General features: G+C 40.2%; 1 protein-coding gene across 3 annotated transcripts in view; it reads right to left on the bottom strand.

Annotated features, from left to right (window-relative positions):
• tox3 (TOX high mobility group box family member 3) overlaps positions 1-19,829 on the bottom strand; it is a 43,613-nt gene extending 23,784 nt beyond the window's left edge. Inside the window, exons 1-2 of one of the 3 annotated variants that reach the window (XM_053865448.1) lie at positions 19,728-19,829; positions 19,224-19,621 (exon numbers count right to left, since the gene is read on the bottom strand). In XM_053865448.1, coding sequence (XP_053721423.1) covers positions 19,224-19,325 — 102 coding nt within the window. In that variant the 5' untranslated portion in view covers positions 19,326-19,621; positions 19,728-19,829. Of the gene's footprint in view, positions 1-19,223 lie in introns of all 3 variants that reach the window. The other 2 variants (XM_053865449.1, XM_053865447.1) reach the window with 2 other exon arrangements.
• Between the last annotated feature and the right edge of the window lie 819 nt (positions 19,830-20,648).

Below are 20,648 nucleotides of genomic sequence, written 5' to 3'. Positions count from 1 at the left end.
TTTTTTTTCCCTTTTAACAGTTCAGGTCGAGCTCAGTAATCACAGCCCAGCATGTGTTCTCTGGAACATGACGCTAATATGTTCTCCAGCGGTTTCTGAGAAGAACTGCAGTTAAAATCTTCTCACCAACTGGGCTTCTGCCCAGTGGTGATTTGCACTGTTAGATTTCATTCAGACCAATGTCTCGCTTGGCCAAACTCCAAGTCAAAGAACTATACGTTATATCCAATTTCACATAAAACAACTTTTTTTAAATACAGTTGTGCATTGATGTATACTACATTTAATTTCAGGAAAAATAAATAATAACAGTCGAGTAATTTAACTTATGATGCACAATTCTTCTTTCACTTTTCGTTAGCATCCAACATACATTGTCAGATAACCACCGCTTAGTCCAGTTGAGGGTTGCAGTTGAACAATCAGAAGTTGTGGTTCCAACAGATATTCATGGCATGACTGCACCCGATGGACGATGTTCTGATCTGAAGATGGAATCAATAGGTAATTCAGTTGAAACCATGACTGAGAGCTGTAGCCCGCTCTCGAAACACCAAATCCCCAACCACAGATGTGTGTCACGCTGAAAATGGCACGACAAATTGCAGCCTTATCTTGGTTCTGGATCAGCCCGAAGACATGCAAGGAAGAGCAGTGATTGTGTCATCTGTTACATCACATTGATCTCAGTAGGTGTCATTACAAATGGATTTACTTCAGTAAACATACATCTGGAGGCACAATCGCAGATCAGTCTTTAAAGCCGAACTCCTGGGGAGTTGGACTTGCAGTTGTTTTGGCGAACGTAAAATTGGAATAAGGAGTACCAAGCCTGAGAAAATGATCAACAACTGATCTGGGGTCTGCAGTAGGTCGCATACCAGTCACTGGCTCCGTCCAGCTTGAAACACACTTCAAAGATAAACTCTGGACATGCCATAAAGAAATGACACAACAAAAACAACTTTGGATGTGACACAAATGTGGCTGAATTGTTTTATAAAAGCTATGAATGACACAAATGTGGCTGAATTGTTTTATAAAAGCTATGAATGCCGTAATGAGCAATGCTTCAAACGATATAGTTTTAAATTATCATTGGTGTCCTACTGTCTGTATCGTAGAGTCTTGTTGCTAACTGTAGGCTAGCTGGTGAAATGTGGTATACTGTTGGTGGACCTGATTTTATCCAGTACTACTTATTGCTAAGTAATTGAAATTTGTCGTCCTGCTTATTGTTAAGTAGGACTGGGTATAATCAGGTCTCTCACAATATACTACCACAATATCTGGCCCACAATAATACCGCAATACAGTTATTATTGATATATTGCAAGTAATGTAATGACATCACAGTGTCTTATTCAGAAGTTATTGACTGAAACCCTGCACTGAAACCATCTATGTGAAAAATACTAAACACTGTCAGTCAAATTCACATGAATGGCCAGTTTGCACTCACATATACATTCCATACAGAGCCACTATTACAGGCAATTGCCTTAGAGTCTGACTGCCATTTACAAGCAGCGCAATTCACCTCCGTGACCAGGGGTGGCGGCGGGAGATTCAGTCCTTCTGGTTCACCTGAGCTGTCAATAAAGTGAGAACAGCTGTACACTCAGTTTGCGTGTTCAAATTCAACAACCATCGAACAATTGTCCCAAAAGATCAGAAGCACAGTTTGGTTTCAGGTATTAATATCCTGAAACATCCACACGCGGGTGAGTCTCGACTTGATCAGCAAGTGGCTAACAGCACTGTTTACGCGGCTGGTATCACGTTTTTGTATTCACCTCAGACAAAGACCAGAGGACGCAGCATCTATTTATCGTCCGCCACTCTATTGTCTGTCCTCCATGTTCTCAACTTCCCCATTTCTAAACAGTGCTCTGCCGCAGTATTCATGCCTTTTCATGCAAAGTGGTGCCATTATGTGGCGTCTTTAACAACCGCTTTTTTGTGAGAGAATGCTTTTAGAACTGCTGTACGTTTACTGTTTGAACATCAATACTTGGTGCGTGAGTATTAATAACGCAGGGTCTGACGAAATCTAGTCATATATCATAGTATTGATATTTTGGCACACTGCTATTGCTAAGGTAGTAAACTCCTTGTGCTTTAAGTTAACTAAGAAGTCGTCATAGAAAGCAGTCAATACGTTGCACTATTACACATAAGGACATCCCAAACAGTTGCATGCTTAAATTTGACCACATAATACAGACCAAAGCAGCCTCAAAACATGATATTCCATTAACTAAAAGGCTTCTCCTTAATTACACACCAATAAACAAGCCCACAGTGATGGCAATAATGCGCTCAGTTGTCACAACAGTATACAGGTCAACATTGAACATGTTTTTTTTTTTCCTGCTGCGTTTGTTCAGTCCACTCAAGAGCAAAATCCTAAAAGAAAGAACTGGCTAAATGGGGTTCCATCTTTGATCTGGTGGGGTGCAAAGCCATTGGCCAGAAGCCACAAAGGAGCTTAGGCAGTGGAGAGGGTTTCAGAAACATGGTGGAGGCTCCTCACAATAGCTCTCCTTGAGGAAGCAACGTGAGAGGGGGTTTGTTCGGAGGTTATTTTCCTGCTTTAACTGTTAAAGCAAGTCTGCACACTGTTTACTCTATGCACCATTAAACATGTTCTTGTTTAAAGTGATATTAGTTGTCAACAACACTTACAGCTGCTATCATTATTCATTCAGAAAAACCAATCGACGAAGATAAACAGAGGGAAGTCTTTTGTGAGTGCATCTTCTTGAAGTTTCAAAGATGGCGATGAGCTCTGGGACTCTGGTTTCATAAAACTCTCTCCAGCAAGTGAAGTCCTCTCTTATTGCTTTAGCAGCACAGATGCTTTTTCTATTCCCTCTGAGCCATTACTGGTTAATACACTCATAATAACTGCCTTTGGGAATCTGCATAGTCAGAGGGTTTTAGGGATGAAGTCAAATGATCCTCTGCTTCCTATCAATTAATCACTGACAGAATAAATATTTAACTTACTGGACTGAAACAATCCCATTTACAGTACAAACAGAAAGCCAAAGGCCCTTACAAACACAAATGTGAGTGGAATATACAAGCTATCATGAAAATGTCTTGATTAATTGACTTCTATGTTTAGCTAGGGAAGACGAACTGGAAACTACAGTTGGCAATACGTGCAACTGTATTAAAACCATAGACCTCAGAACTCATATAATAATCATACCAAACTTAAATATAACACACATTTTTTTGTCCATTTGTATTGTCATTCAAAAAGCTAGTTTAGCTGAAACAAAATTATTTGCCATGTTAGCAAGGAAGCTAATGTACACATGACACAATGTCGCACAAGTTGTCGATTCGAAATGCTACTTATTTTACTTCTCTAGTTAGGCCTACTTTCATTATTGAGCAAATGTCAAAGAAAGATCATCGTTCTGCCATTTAACACCATTTGGTAACTGAGCATGTTAGCATTCAGACAGATAAACAAGAACCTCTTTATATATTCATTTATTATTAAGTGTTATTTGTAAGACTTAATTTATTCATGCCTTTGCAGTACCTAAAATGTGCAGCATAATTGAGTACTTTATGAGTTAGAGCGATTTTCTTGGAAAAAGCATTTTTCTGGCCCACCAGTTGCAAAACTCTAAATTAGAACGCATAAAACAAAATAGGTTCCACACTAATATGATTCCACTGTTCCCTAAAAGTGTCTAGCCTTCACATTTGTTTTCTTCCAAATGGCTTCTACACTTTCTTCTACACTTGCTTCATGATTGCCTTGCATACAACGAAAGGTACGGTATGTGTGTATAAATCCAGTTGAATGATGAGCGAAACTCTTTTCCCTCCAGTTTATACCGGTGCACCACCTGTGTCATTTCTGTTTCTCCTCACACAAACCCAGTGTTAGCACAAAAGCCAGCCGTTGTTCAATCTCTATAAATCTGAAAAACACAAACTGCTGAGCGCTGACTCATATATCAGTCTATTATATACTACAGGACTGACTGTATTAAACAAATGGCTGTGCCTGCAGCTGGAAAAGAGAGGCAATATAGTGAGAGCACGGGGTTATTGTCTAATTTAAATCTTGGCTGCTTTCCCAGAACTGCACCACATTCCAAATTGTGGCTGTGTTGCTTGGCACTACTGACAGAGGTCCGTCTGCAAATACTCTGGGGCACATCTCCAGAAATGTCTCCGGACTGACAATCAACAAGTCAGATTAACAAAACCACTAAGGTAGATTTTGTGACGGCAGAACAACAATACACTGATTTATTTTTCTTCCCAGCGCTGGTTTCGATCACGGAACTTGAAATGACTCGGGTTCTGCGTGCAGACTAATAAAGCGTTTGTTCCGTGTCAGTTCCATTATGAAACAGCAGCTGAGGAAGACATCTGGGTGAAGGCAAGTACGGAACAGTTGAGGAGGCTTTTAGACGCAATTAGCTATTTTGAGAGTTTTCTGCTCAGCACACTATTGTCCATTCATCTGCTGGATTGACAGCCCACCAGGACATCATTAGCTGCCTAGTTGCAGACATTGTTTTTCTTGTGACAGCAGCCATCACGCTAAGTGCCTCATGTTTTCAACTCCAAATGTCACTTCTACTTCAAAAAAACAATGCGAGATTTAGATATCTACTTTGAATAAGCACCATCAGCGCGTCTTAATATCAGAACAGTACAAAGACCATCAACACTTTCTGTTAACAGCGACAACCAGTCTCTGATATATTTCTTTATCTGCGCAAATCAGTCAGAGAGAGACGACTGAACACCTTGGTATTAAGATCCTTTTAAGTGAACAAGAAAGATTTAGATCATTAGCTTCTCCTCATCCACTCGTGTCAGTTCTTTCTTTGACCTAATTTTCCAACTTCAACTGAAGCATAGAATTCCCAGTCTGGCATGACATACACCTCGGTTCAACATAATCAGCAGCTTCTATTATTGAACATGCACAAGTGTTGAAACCTGACTTTGACTTTTGGTCAATATTTGGGTCAAGAATCACAAATGACAGAGCCTTGTCTTGAACATAAGCACATACTTATGAATTCTGTTATTTTCAACATTTCAAAATGCAGGCTGCTGTTATGAGAACTAAATTTGACGTTTTTTTACGTTTGCCTCTTTAAAAGAACTTTTGTAGTACACTGTGGGCCTGTGTAGTAGATCCTTATACGTGAGGGCCATTCATGGAATAGTTGATGGAAGTCCTTCATCTTGACTCTTCATTTAGTAGAGCAATATTTCTTCTTCAGGTTCGGGGTAAAAATCCTATCCTGTCTTTTGAAATTGGAATTAAATGTAATCGGACACAAATGAAATCAAATTAAACAAAACCAGACCATAAGGTCCTCCGGTAAGTTTCTGTGCCGCAGCTTTGCTTTTGCTTTCCTGCTGAGCAGAATTGTTCAAATTTGAAAGGCAAAGAGGATTGAATTTGCATCTCCACAGCATTCTGATGACTTAACCATGAGTTGACAAGGCAGCATTCTGAAACATGGAAGAACAACACTTCATCCTAACTCTGGAATCAACAAAGATAACTGTCGGAAGTGTTTATCTATTTGACGATTTTACATCCCTACTTCTGATGAAATCAATTTCAGCTGAAGAGCGATAATAAAAAAAAATGGATTGACAAATATAGTGATTTGTCTGAACTGCAATATACAGTTATATCTATTCTGTTATGGAAAAAAATGTTTTCCCCCATTTTGTCCAGCTCATTGTACAGTGCAAGTTCCAAAACTCAACATACTTGACACCAATTCAGCCACCTTTTAAACATGCTGAGCTACGGTGTAGTGAATTTAACAGATTTAACAGTGCCACACTGTCATTTAAAATGACAACCCTTTAACATTGGACATCATTTTAATCTAAATCCCACAATGTATATGGCAGGCCGACAAACAGTGTATTAATTAGTGGACTATAGTGGGACAGCTTCCTTATTTAAGTTTGTTTGTTGCATGTAGTCAATAAGCTCTTAAAGTAAAATATCACCCAGGATCAATACGTCCTTAGAGACGGTGGTCCAACAAAGAGCCACGCTGAAGATACTGACAGTTGTAGCAGCTTGATGTCAGCGAGAGAAGCACAATTCCCACCGTTAACTTGTCATCAGTTAATTTACCTGCAGCCAGAGGGCCAGATTGACTGGACACATAGGGAGAGTTAATCTCTTCATTCATCTTCGCTAAAGAGATCGCCCTAATTAGCTTGACACATTCACTGACAGCTCTGGAGTACTTTCCTAAAACCCAGAGTCCTGCAGCTTCTAAATCCCAGATACATTACAAGAGAGAAATAATAATGGTCTTTGTTTCAGTCTCTTGGCTCGGAAATGCTCACCACCATCACTGGGTAGTGGGTTGGATGAGAGTTAGCTTAGAGAAATAAAGGCAGCCGAGTGCACTGAATTTTTTATTTTTTTAAGTTTCATTCTCATGGTCACATTTTCGTCATTAGTTACCTGTGAAGATTGGAATCTTCTGATCTGAGAAATTGTTTGGCTTCACAATGTAGACTTGGAAGAGCCAAGTCACCCCGCCGTGATCACCTCTTCCTTCACAGCTGTACCCCATTTTTTTCATTACTCACTCTGGCCAGCTGGGGAAGTATGTGCCGAACTGTTGTTTGAGACTCATTGAATGACAAAGAAAACGCTGTTGTCAGCAGTCAGCAGTGACAATGGGCTGCGTTGTTGATCAACAGCAAGGCTGTTGACAAGGCTGAAAAACTAGCCGTATCTTGTCAAGTCACTTTCTTCCCAAACACTGACTAGACAATTCATTTAATTCATAACCCTTCATCTGAAAGCTCAGATTTTTCAGCCAAACAGACTTCAACCTAAGGCAGAGGCAGGAGAGCCACAGCCTCCTTACACACCAGGAAAAACAAACCATGTATATTATCTGGACATTGTGTGAAACCAAACGTGCTTTCTTTCGGATTTAATTTATGTGCGGAAAGATAATTCCTGCACTTTATAGCAACTACAGTTTATGGATGAACATGAAAGCAAATGCAAACTGCAGCAAAACTTTTTTTTGTGGGCGTCTTTCATAGAAGCAGCAACAGTAGTAGAGTATCGCCCGGGACAGTATGAAGCTCAGAGCACACTGTAGGGGGGGACGCCACAGACCTAGCTTGGGAACAACGTCACTATTTGGAGCTTGGGTCTACATAGGATTAAGAGTCCCTAAATCAATTGAGCAACTGCTAAATGATAAGTCACCAACTTCCTACCTCGGGAAAAAAAAGGACCACACGGGTTACCTTAATGGGATTGGCACAATTAACCCTCTCTCGTAATCACAATGTGTGAAAAGCAACCCAAGCCAGCTTGTTACCTATTACATTATGCAGCCATCATTTCTAATTATAAACAGCTATCTGCGCTAAAGCCACGGAACAAAGATCCATAATAAGGTTTTTTATTATAATCCTGTATCCGTAATGAAGGGATTAATATGTCAATCCTGGATTTGGCAAACGCAACTGCCAAGAAAAGCGAAATTCACCATATCATATGTACCACAACGCACTGAAACCTTCACAGAAAATCTCCTTTCATTTGGAAATAATAATAGATGCTGCTTCTTTCGAAAAACACACAGCTAATGCTCGGGGGCACGATTTGTCATTGTTATTCAGTGCTCGCTCACCTACAGTTAAAACATGATCCTTCTGGATTTTAATTAAGCACCAAGGTGCCTCCCAGGGGGTCCTGGCTTGGCAAAGGGAACGGCTTTGATTTATGCACTACTTTGTTGTTCCCGCTTGAAGCTTGCCTGTTATGAGCAACCGCATTGATAAATGAAAGAAGCAGGCGATCATTCGTTGTTGTTAATTACTTCCTGTTAAGAACAAATCCACCAATAAAGATTAATGCTTCAGCCTGAACATGGAGGTGTTGCCCCTCGTCAGTCTTCACCACACCAGAATATTACTTGTTACATTTTTCATCTGGTTTGTGTGGAGGAACAAAGCACTCATACACCCCCAACACACTAGATGGCATTAGTCCTATAATATGTTTAGTTGTGGTCTTTCATTTTTATAATTTACGATACTAGAAGACATTAATTTGTTCTAGTTAAGGTATGGTTTTGGAGTTACTTAGACATACAAGTGCAGAATAAATGATTGATTATCTGCGTTCACTCTACTGGCCCACAAAAGAACAAATTATTGGCTTTATTTAGTACTTCAGTTTGCTGCCTTTAAACTCGTCCTCAAGACAGGAAATCACATCCTGTCGTTTGCTCAATAAGGCCAAACAAGTCAGGAATTTTACCCCACTGAAATGGTAACAGAACATTACACTGGCTTTGATGCAGAACACATGAAAATAAAGTCAAGGCCATTTACATATACATAAAAAACAACCACTTTTACCGAGTCAGTCAGTTAGGCGAGCTCATCTCCAAAGAAAGAGCCACATTTTAAGTCCATGAATTTTCTTGTTTTCTCTAAAACAAATGAGCAAATCAGGTCACTAAAAATCAAGTTCATGGGCTTAATACAATCCAAACTATAAACCTCATTAATGCACTCAGATTCTTATTTTCTCCCTCAAAGTAATAAAGAAAAGCACATGTTGCTTCCCCATTTGTATCGCATTACATTTGTTAGTCAGAGTTAATAACGTTTCCGCTCTTTCTAGAGAAGCATAACTTGTATCATATTGCATGGATGGCGGCCAACTTCTAATATAAAATCACCCAGGGGTACAATATGCAGCATTTTTAATAACAGCACACATGGCCTGCAATAACTGATGACAAATACTCTCTAGTGATATGATATTAGGTTGTTAAACTCCAGTTCTGAGGGTTTTCATTAAAACCTTTTTTTTTCCATGATGAGATTGAGCTGCAGCATAAAAATTTACAACGAGAACGTTCTAAGTAGGCATGTCTGATCATTTCAGGTGGAAGATATTTGTGGTCCGATGTCAATGTTGAAGCAGTGTTCTCACTTTTAACATACAAGCTTAATGTAGCATCACCTTAGCATTACATGATAATTTGATGACAGCAGAGATGGCATGGCCTGAAATAAGATGCGTATATCAGTAAATCAGACATCCCTAGTCGTAAGTGACACAACATTGCCATTCATATTTTACACTCTACATCCTCTTTCTTTACTGTCCATCTGAGCTCTGGGAGAGGTCCAGTCACAGTCCCCTATTCGGACACGATGGAGCTTATACTTTGCATACACTCTGTAACAAAGGTGACAGTAGCTCTGACCAAAAGAACCTAAATGACTGGAAAGGACAAATTCAGAAATTATACAGCAGGAAAAAGGAGGAAAGGGTGCAACTAGTAACAATGTGACAAATGAGTACATGAAGAGGAAAGAACTAGAGTGGCAGATCAAGAGGAAGCTCACTTGCTGAGGTGACTTCTTATTGGAATTAGCAAAAAATAAGTCAGGTAATTTATCCATGCTGCAACAAAGAAATCAATTTGGAAAGACTTGAAACTAGTGATTTATTCTTTCTGTTCTAATAACTCACTCACCAACACCTCATCACTGATTTCAATCAGATGCTGCAAAAAAGTCACTACAGTTAGCTTCAGCAACCCTCATCTCAGAGCTTGGAAGCGTTCATCAAACTGCTTCTGTGTCTCATTATTATTTTAAGTGTTCTATTACAGCAGGCTAACCTTGGCACGGAGCGTGTTTAAGAAGTAAACATGTCTATCCCGGGTATTTGATCGAAATCGGAGTGAAAACAACCAAAGCAAATCACAAGTTTAGTATCACTGAAAAGCACCTCGGCTGAAATAATAGTCGGTGGCAGTCGACTGAGGGAGATCCAGCCAAACCTTGATCTAGCTGCTACATCTGCGACTGCACACTGTGACCACATGTGAGAGTTCACAAGCCAAAAGAAACAGACATCACAATAAACAAGGACACGCTGCGAAAAGGCCTCCATTTTCACTCCCGAAACATCACAAGTCCCCTCGACAAGTAACATCAGATGAGGATACGGTGAGTGGACGTTTATATCAATTACTCGTAGAGTCAATGACTCATTTGGACTAACTATACTTTTTTGACAACCTCAATAACAACGAAGCACATACCCTATACAATCACCCATACACAAACAATCCGTTAGTTATGAGCAACACTCATCAGCGTCTCAGCTCACCTGCAGAACCACTTGTCTGAGTAGATTTCAAACTTCTGAAGGTTAATATTCTCCTTGAGCACCAGCAAACTAGCCACTGTACAACAACACAATGAAAAGATCAAATACAACTGCTAGCAGAGATCAACTGCTCTCTATTTGATCACGCAAATCCAAAATTAATTTAGCTGCATTTATTTACATTTCCAGCCCAACAGGTCTTATGTGTATTTGCACACCTGCCTCCATTGTCAGTTTGTCATGTGTAGCTTGGCAACACAAATGCATTATGGGAATGTGTAGCAGAGGAGGAGGAGGGGCGGCTGGAGTGTGGCTACTGCAAATAAACATTATTAAATCTGTTATCCAGGCAGCCGGAACGACTGACATTAGCTCTAAAGTTGGGCAGATACACTCGGAGTGCACGTTTGACCAGCTCTTTGTCAATTATCATTACGAACAGTGGACGAAAGGGAAGTTTGTTGCATCTAAATTGAAAATTGATATACTGCTATCTGATGCACTAGTAGTTTTTTTTTTTTTTTTTAATGAAACATAACAAAAACATGACACTGAGTCTCCTGAAGCTTTTGAGTTCACTATTATGAGTACTTATTTTATTTGATGTATTTATGCAATTGTCCTGTGGTTCTATTAACATGTCAATAAAATGTTTAGACTAGGTTTCTAAGCTTTTTTAAGAATTCCTCCTTTTTTTATGCCAGCTTTATCAAAAATGGTCATGAACACTTGACCACGCAGTAACAGTACCGTGACAAGCCAACTCCCAGCACTCATCAGCAAGAGCCATGATGCACTGAAATAGCTCAGGCTGATGGACGTCAACATTATGACTGCCAAAGGTTCAACATAATTCAATAAACGCTAATCCTGTTGACCGCTAAGTGATTGTCTGATTGAGTTTGACGACTCTGCTTTTGAGTGAGCAAACAACAGGCTACATCACAGAAAGCTTCAATAAAGTCTGGTCAACAATTGGTGAGAACGTTACTCGGATGGACGATAAAACATTCTAGCTCTGAATGCTCCGTCAAGGTCAGAAAGACAAAGAAGAAAAGACTGATAAAACGTTTGTCTTCATTCTTATTCATTATCTTCATAATTATTCCTGTAAACCCTGCAGAGAAAAGCCAGCAAACAAAATGACTTTTCAAAAAGACATGATATTGGTAAGAGCTGTAAGCTGCTTGAACGTCTTGTGATGCTTCCAGAAGCCGTTAGCAGCAAAACAGCCTGAAAATTGATGTTTCAAAGACTCCATGAACCTATCAAGAATCAAAGCAGAGGTCTATAAAAGATCACTCTCTCCTCTTGATGGAAGCATTGAAAAATCGAGGAGAAGAAAGCTGCTATTGGGGCATGGCACTTACGAAAATCACTCAGCTCCATGTGATCGACTGTTTGAAAATGGTTTCGTTTGGAGTGAAAGGTACAGGACAGGAAGTGCGTTTTCGGATGTGGTTGTTAACCATGTCGCGAGCCAAACCTAATAAGTGCAGTGAAAGGAAAATATAACAAGCTTGGTTGCTGAAATCCATTGGAACGAGACGGGACATGAAAGGATTTGGTTAAACTGCTGTATCAAAAACCAAGTCTGAATCAACCAAAACATCTGAATCTGCAAGCAGATGCCAACCCTTAACGTTGATTGCAAAGGCAGTTTTCAGCAACCAGTCTCATTTGTATTCTTCCAAAGGTCCAGAAGCATGTGGAGTCTATAAAGCAGCTACAAACACTCAATTACCAAACCGAATTTCCATCCAGTCGGTGCTACCTTAAAAGTAGCATAACCCACATTCATGTTGGCAGCGATATTACAGCAGCGTAATTCACTCTCATGCACCGACAAAGCGAAAATGAGATGAGCAGCATAATTTATGACTTGTTGATTAAATGCATCTGACACGTTCAAGCTGTAGCTTCACACAAGCTGCACTGAAAACTGCTCTCAGTCAGCATGGAAGCATGCCGTTGGAGTGCTTTGCAACGTTTGCGTAGGTGCTTGATGTGGAAGAGGCTGAGTGAAGAGATCATTAAACTTAAGTTTGGGCACGGCATTTCGGATTTATAGTTTATCCGGACAATGACCTTGCCTCAAGTTTAAACTTTAGCCAAGATGCAGTACGCAATGGTTGATTTTGCATAGGCGTGGTGTGTAAATAGACTCTATTAATAAGTATCGAAAAGTGCTTTTTAGCTTTTGATTTCCGCCCCACAATAATATTTGTGCTGAGGTTGTTCAAACAATTTGGACTAAAGGATTGTTTGTTAAAAATAAGTCTGTGCCTGAGAAACAGAGACCCACAATTAGTTGTCAACTGGAAAAGTTTTTTTTTTCATCCCTTCATCACAATTTATACTTCTGTTATGTGTCACATTTATCGATCACATATCAGTGAAGCCAGATATTCCTCAATATATCTCAATTCATTTTGTATCCCAGAGCCTTGTTTTGCCAGTAAAAAGGCGGAGAATGGAGTCAACTGCAGAATAAAATAGAGTCCACTCTACGACCATAAGGAATATTGCCTTGGGAAAAGAGGTGTCATCCATGTGAGACTCAGATCAGATTTCAGACAGTCACTTTAAGAACTGACAACCCTACACTTCCTGGCAACAGCATTTGGCTAGATTAATGGAGCCATTTAATTGATAAAATGTTCTCATTCCCAAGACTATTTTCAAATGGACTTTTCTGTCCCAGAGTGACGCCGAAGTGAGTCATTCAGGTAAGGAAGGTTGCCTTCATCACCAGCATAAGACACAAAAGTACACTGCAAAACACTTGCTATTTGACGTGTTTGGAATGCGAATGGGTTGAATTTGAGGGAAATTACTTTAGCAAAAAATAAACAAGCAGATCAGCTGCCCAACAGTAGCAGTTATGATTATTAACACTTGGGCCTAATACCACAGTCACATTATTTGATCAACAAATGTAGTCGTTTTTCAAAGTCAGTGAGGGTGTAGATGGAGTAATATAAAATGCTGCGGAGAATTTATTTTTACATCTCAACTCTTGAAATAGGCAGGTAAATTACATATTTTCATTATTTTCGACTCCCCAGAATACAATTAACTGGTTATTATCCAATAGGTTTGTAGAACTTGAACAGCATCAAATACACTTAACTAGTCCACAAACCACTCAGTATGACAAGCCATGCCCCGCAGGTCCACAACCCGACTGTTGACTAACACTTTTAGAGCGCAAGGTCTGTGTAAATGAACAACGTGGAGTAATGTTCAAGGAGATGTAATGAGGTAGATTTATGAGCAGCGATGGCAGGATTACAGAGGGTCTTTACGAGTGCTGATCTGGGTAATGGTCTATGGCTGTCCAGGATTTCAGAGCCTCCATCACACCCACCTCGTAAACAAAGCGAGACAACCTGCTCTCGTGATTCTCACGGGCCATTGGGTTAAATCATCAGACTTTCTTTGCCAGGTAACTACAGAGTCCTGCTGTGCAAGAGTCCGGTTTGACAGCAAAAAGAAACCTGTCATAGCTAAAACAATCTGTGGTGACTTTCTTTTGAAGTGTACATTAATGTATCAAAGTTGAAGTCAGAAGTTGGGTCAAATGGTGCTAAAGGATCCCATCACAGCTGTTAATGGGAACAAAACAGAGCTATTTAAAGGCATATCTGGCAAGTCTAGAGAATCCCTGTGTTTTTTTTGGAACTGACACTGATGCTTGGAGTGTGCCTGGAAGAAACCAAAGGAAGCGTGAACATGTGGGAAACCATCGTGTGTCAAACTCAATTAGACAACTAGACAAAACCACAAGATATAAGATACACCATCACTTGACGTTGTCTGGTGGCCTCACCTAAGCTTTTTTGGGCTGATCAGAATCAGACTCCAAGCCTCAGTCTGACAAATTATTCCAAAGGACACTTGATTATTGGAAAAAACATTGTTTGCTCTTTCTTTTAGTAGGTTCCAGAAGATATGGAGATACTTGGTAAATATTTAGCTTAGTTGCACGATTAATTATCTGTGACTTCACAAGGTGTTTCATCTGTTTGCTGCGATGTCAAATATAAGTTTGTGTACTCAGTTTAAATTAGCAACGATCAACATTGACTCACTTCACTGTGTCAATGATGGAACCTGTTAAATAGTGTCTGTTGGAAGAATTTATCCACAACGTGATCCATTTAAGAGGGATTAGTAAATATTTAACACAGGATGCAAATCAAGAGTTTGTCATTGTGTATGAAGTATACTTTCAAATGTAAGGACCCAATAGATCTTGAGGCTTTGATGACGAAAAGAGTACCACCAGTGTTTTACTGTTAAATTACTGGTGACTGCTGTACTGTTGTGGTGAAGAAAGAGCCGAACCAAAAGACAATGCTCGTGAATTACCGGACTACCTGGGTTTCTACTCTCTCTGATCAGACTTTAGGGTTGTGACCTAAAGGCTTGGACTTCTGATTGATTGACAGTTATGGTGGCTGGTCAGATGCCTTCCGAACCCTAGTGAGAGAATTGGTTAAACAAAAAAGTGTTATTTGTTGTTTACATGAAATTCTTTCTTTAGTTAAAATAGAATAAACCACGTCACAAGACGTCACTCTGATCATAGTCTAGTGCGTGCACTCCGCTTTCATCCACAAATTTCGGCATTCAATCAACCCCCCATTGTAGTTTACACCATTTCTCTGCCAATGCATCTTTGCAAAATCATAGCCACCATTGATTTCTGCAATGCAAAGCTGTTCATTAGCAAACCGCGAACATCTGCTCCGTGTGGGCACAGTGTGATCAGTGTGATCACTGATAACACTTCCTGGAGCACGGCACATTTTCCCATCCTAAAAATACTCGCTGGGAGTGTTTAATAAATCCCTTCAACTGCAGTTTCTGATAATTGAGAGACTTAGCATTTTAACAATTTACTCGCACCTCGGAGCCGTATCCATCAGCTGTCAGGCTTAGAAAAACAGACCCTCCCCCACCCCACTCCAAACACACACCATCAGCGCACACAAATTTTAAGTTGTGTTTGGATATGTTTAGAATGTGTGTGATGAAATGGCACCAGCTGTGTACACTGGAGGGATGCACAGGGCCCCCGCTAGAGTTAACCCCTTCCCCCCCAGTCGAGCAGACAGACAAAAGAAGCAAGCTCGCAGCGGTTTGGACACAATGAGAGTTTATTGTGCAGAAAGTTCAGTAGAGTTCTTTACTGAGGGTCCTTGACTGTGTGCTTGATACTTATCCCGACACATTTGTGGGTCAACACCAACTTTATAGACCGTGACAAGACTTCACAAGTCATTATTTTCACTTGGTCCTGACTTCATGGACACTGAAGTGAAGGGTTAACAAGTCTCTGGAGAGCATGAAGGTACATTTTGTCCCTTAACTTGGGAATGGAATCATAAACTAAGGTTTACTGAGTGCACATGTCCGACAGCCAGTTCTACTTGCCCTTCCACATAATTTCTACCTCCAAAAAGCACAGTATCTCATACTTAACTACATCATTACTGCCACATCCTGCGTTACGTTTTTCTGCTGTTGTGGCTAAGATGACAACAAAAAACTGTAAAATTATAGCCAGTTGGAAACTTTGATATTACATCAACACATACATTTTTGCTTCCATTATAAACCATCTTAGCTCAAATGTACTTTTTACAATTTCTGCATTCACTAATGTCATTCAAGTCATGTAAAATAACTATCAACCAATATTTAAGTTTGTTTTCTCCACTTTAATTCCTGGTTAGCACCAGTTTTGTACGTACATTTTTTTTTGTGATGTTTTGACTGTTTCGCATTAGTAAGACTCAGCAGATGGATTGGGTGCTGGAGGTTGTTTGTTTTGTACTACCTCAGCAAAGCACTTAAAGTTGCAAGATCTTGCAAGATCTTTTCGAAAAAAAGAAAGACATCTCGTCCTTCCACTGCAATGTTTCAAGGGTTCTAATGATCCCATCTTGACATTTCAATCATATTAATAATTGGTTGACTATAGTTATTGTTAAGTTAATCAGGTGTCTCAATATTATTGGATTTCTACATCTCCAATTCTAAAAAAAAAATCTAATAAAAACAGGAGTTCAAACAACTAGAAAATGGAAATCCATTAGGGTCTAAATATTTGAGATGACATCTGTTGTGTTTAAAATATTATGGTTGTAGTGTTATGCTAAATAATGTGTTAGGGTACATATTAGAAAACAAGCTTTGAGTCTTTTCTACCCCATACATTTTCTCCTCTACTGTATCATTATCTCCACGTCTAGTTTATGTCTCTTTCTCAAGACACAATACATCTGAAGAAACAAGCAACAATAACACCTCTTCATTTCCACATCCCATTCTCATTTCAACATAACTGTTTAAACTAGTGGAATACACTCCACCTACTAAGTGTTCTTAACATCCAATTGATATTCTGCTAATCCAACAAGGGAACTTAATGCGGGGAAAGTTTGTTTGAACATTTATCCACCAGAAGTCTATCAGTAATGTTTGAATTTCCAAGAGCGGCACGGGCGCAGGTGAAGACTTCGCATTAACATCTGTTAGTCATTTCTCAGAGCCTGGAGGGAATGAAAGCTTGCACTAAATGGATACTGTATCTCAAACGTTATTAAATCCTCAGGAAAAAAAAAAAGCAGATGGCCATAAATATGGGAATAACACTGCGTTTCTTTCATGGAACTATTAAAGTCAATCACGTTTGACTTTCAGAAAAGCCAGAGAACCCCAAAATGCTTCTTGTCTTTAGTTAGTGGAGCTGAGTGCTTTCTCAGAAAACCACATTTCTTTAACAGCCTCAGATTGCTGACATAACTGTGATTAGGACGGAATGAAAACAGAACGCTTCAACACACGCAGCAATTTATTCATTCTAAAGTTCCCTGACCTATAAAAAGGCAAACGCTCGTGGGTTTTCACATACTGTGACCAGGTGTTATGAACACAAACGTTTTTAACGACAACAAACACGATGACACAGTGATTGAGAGGCTAAAGTTAGTTTCCTCATCCAAGGAAGAGCTCTCATATGATTTCTTCTGATGTCTCCTCTGGAAGGCTTGCCTGTGAGTAAAAACAACCAGATGTGGTGGTCTGCTTCCACTTATCACAAAATAAAAAAGTCATCTTTAGACAATGTTGTACGTACAAGCAAAAACACGAGCACGTCTTCAACACCAATCACCTGCTTTAGATATGCACTCTCTTACAGGCCTCCTGAAGTCTGAAAGTAGGTATACAGTGGAGGTAACAACATCTTTACTACAAAAACACACTCGCATTTGAGGATTAGAGACTTTGAATGAGCTGAAACAACCTGGACTAAATTAACCAAGTCACATGTGACAAAGGTAAGTCAGAGCTCTTATTGCACACGATGAAGCTCAGGGAACAACCACAATAACAGCATCATACGTGACACGGTGTGTCTCCTGTTTCAAGTCCTTAACAAGCATTTTTCGCATCTCTGACATCTTCATGTTCCTTTTTAACATTACAGTTCTGTTTTCATCTCCAAGCCAAAAAAACAAGACGCTTCATTAGCCATGGCTCGAGCACCTCATTAAATCTGCACCACTCGTTCTGATTTTCTGTAAATTTAAAAGAATCTCTGATGTTTCAAAGTGCCTCTGGGACCTTATTTCTTTTCCTCCCTTGCTCTGTATTGCTCTCTCTCTCAAGTCATTAAAACGGAATATTTCCTCAGCGAGCATTGTTCCTTTCAGTTTACAAATCAGAGCTACAAATCCAAGGAAAGTTCAGATGGATGCCACGAGGATTTATAAATAGATAAAGCGCTTGCATGGCAGGTCGTTAGGATGACTTACTGCTCCGCAATTTTACCTTTCAAAGAGAAGACTCAAAGAGTATTTGAAGGATGGGAGCAATAGAAGCCTATTTGTTCACCACAGAATGGTAATTCTGATGAAGACCCAGGATGAGCGAGCACCTTCTCTCCCAAACCTCTTTATGTTGCAGCCAATTACTGGTAACAAGTGAAAAGTTTCTCTGGAATCAAAGCAAAGTGGCGAGCATCTCTCCGGGCTGATGGAGACATGATGAAATTGGGCACATATGACAACTTGGTCACACGGCGGAGAGCTGATGAAACAGGCCGACAAAGCTGGTAACAACTCCATGAGCCATTCCGGGCTCCGATTCTTGATCACTGAAGCAGCAGAGAATAATCCAGGGGAGCGTGGTGTGAGCACTTGTAAACTGTTTTAAAACCAGCGGTCACGTGACTGGTTTGAAACAGTGCAGTATAAATGGATGACAGCTGAAACGCCCACATCGCATTCAATTTGCAGTTGTGACGGCAGGTGGAGTTAATGCCGGCGAGGAAAAACATTTATCTCCTCAGGGTTTCTTACGTTACAAATACATATTAGAAATGTAAAAAAAAAAAAAAAAAGGCACCACTAACATGAACCAGCTGTTTGTTGTTGTCACTAAATAAGGATTAACGACGGTCTTTAAATGGAATGTGAAGCTGGTTAAGTTCTAAAGCAATGAATATGAAATGAGAACTAAATAAACCTTTGTCGTAGCTGCAGCGGACACTGACAGTTGTGCAGAGGAAGAGCGGTATTTAACATTGAGGGTATGATTATGACCGATTTCTGCCAAAATGTGATTCACTTGTACATTTTCATGCCGGCTCAGAGTTTGGCAGGACACCTTAAAAAATACCTTGGATAAGTTTCAGAAGAGGATGTGAATTGAACAAGCTGGCAAGTGAAGCAGAACTGGATGAAAACAATAAGCGGTGCACAACTAAAGGTGACACTTGTTCAGAGAAGACAAGCGTCAGGGGCAAACAGCGCCCATCAATGACATCATTTCACAAGTTTGATAAACTCATTTCGACTTCAACAAGCAAAGAAACAAGATCTCGTTTAGTTCCAAACACGTGGGTGCAGTTAAAGTGGTCATATGTATGTATTATACGCCTTAGAAGACAAAAGTCAGGGCAAACTACATAGACTCCCAATCACCGCCTTTGTGTCATTTATTTTCTTACCTTGTTGAAGTTGTAGTAACCCAAACAATGCGCGAAATCCATGTTCGGTGGCTCTCCTGGGATAGAATTCCCACTGGCAGTCGGATAAAATCGTACATCCATGTTGAGTGAGGGGGGTCGCGGCTGCGGTGCCTCCTCTGCGCGGTGCTCTCGGTTCTCCCGGCTACAATCCAAGCGCTCGAGAGGGACACGGAGGAAGGTGTGCAGGCTAGGTGAAGTTCCGATATCCGCTTTCTACACGTGGTTCGGGCGAGTAACCTCCGACGAAGCCCACATGAAGGCTGGACAGAGCCCGGGAAGCTCACGGAGCAGCGGCCGCTGAGTGCCCACCATGCAACCCCGCACCCGCGGATGTCCAGCACAGAACCGCGTCCACCTTCCGCGCCGAACAAAAGTTACTGATGAAAACACAGCAAACTTCAAATGCACCTTTATGCATCCAACAGCGACTCGCCGACAAAGTTCTTCAAGTTGAGAGCAATGCAGCTGCGCAGGTAAACGTACCTTAATAGCTGCTTTGGCGGACAAATGGACGAATTAGTGAGAATAATGTAGTTAGGAGAGAGTCATCCTCAGTTCAGCCTCCTGCTCTGCCGGTTGTAGGGATGAACCAGAAGAAATGTGTGCAGCGGAGCTCCTCCCACAAACACAGCAAGCCACGCCCACTCCATCTCCAGCAACCTGGCTGCTGGTAATTAATGAGGACAATTAGCTTCATTTGCATGGAGAGTTTTGAGTACAGTTATCATCATTTCAGTGACGTGTAATGACACAAAGCTATAAAAAACGGAATAGAAATATTATTTAAAGAACATTTTCTCTTCAACAAATTGAGGAGAAAGCGCACATGATGTGCTATAAACGTGTATTAAGGAAGGAATAATTCATGAAGATAAGGAGAAATACATATATGTATTTCCATTTTTTAAAATTGTAATTAATTTTTGTTGTTTGATCCATTGCTCATGCTTTGTTGAAAAGAACTGTAGTCCTTCATTTTTGTTCTGTCTGTCAACATATTAACACGACAGAATATCATTGAAACAGAATTGACGCAATGACCTATGAGACAATAATGATGTTTAATATTTCTCTTTGTATCTGTTTTTTGTTTCCGCTTTCTCAACATGTACATACATACTGGGTCACATCCTCTCTACAAACAACGTTGCTGGCACCTGGCTGGAATTATTGCAAACCTGGCAAGCTGGCGGCGTACAGTCCTTGAACATATTTGATTTACTTTTTCGGCATCTGTGGAGGGTTGCACCTTGAGAAAGTGGTTGAATGCTTGCTGGAGTGGATGGCACGATTAAATAATTTATTTTCAATCCCACATCTTACACATACAACAACAAATCCTTCATTTCAACTTGATTCGAGGGATCAAAAAGGTGCAGAGAGAAGAACTTCTTATAATTTCTG

Source organism: Synchiropus splendidus, chromosome 5 (assembly GCF_027744825.2).
Source record: "Synchiropus splendidus isolate RoL2022-P1 chromosome 5, RoL_Sspl_1.0, whole genome shotgun sequence".
NCBI classification, from domain to species: domain Eukaryota; kingdom Metazoa; phylum Chordata; class Actinopteri; order Syngnathiformes; family Callionymidae; genus Synchiropus; species Synchiropus splendidus.
This window is presented reverse-complemented; position numbering and strand designations above follow the sequence as displayed.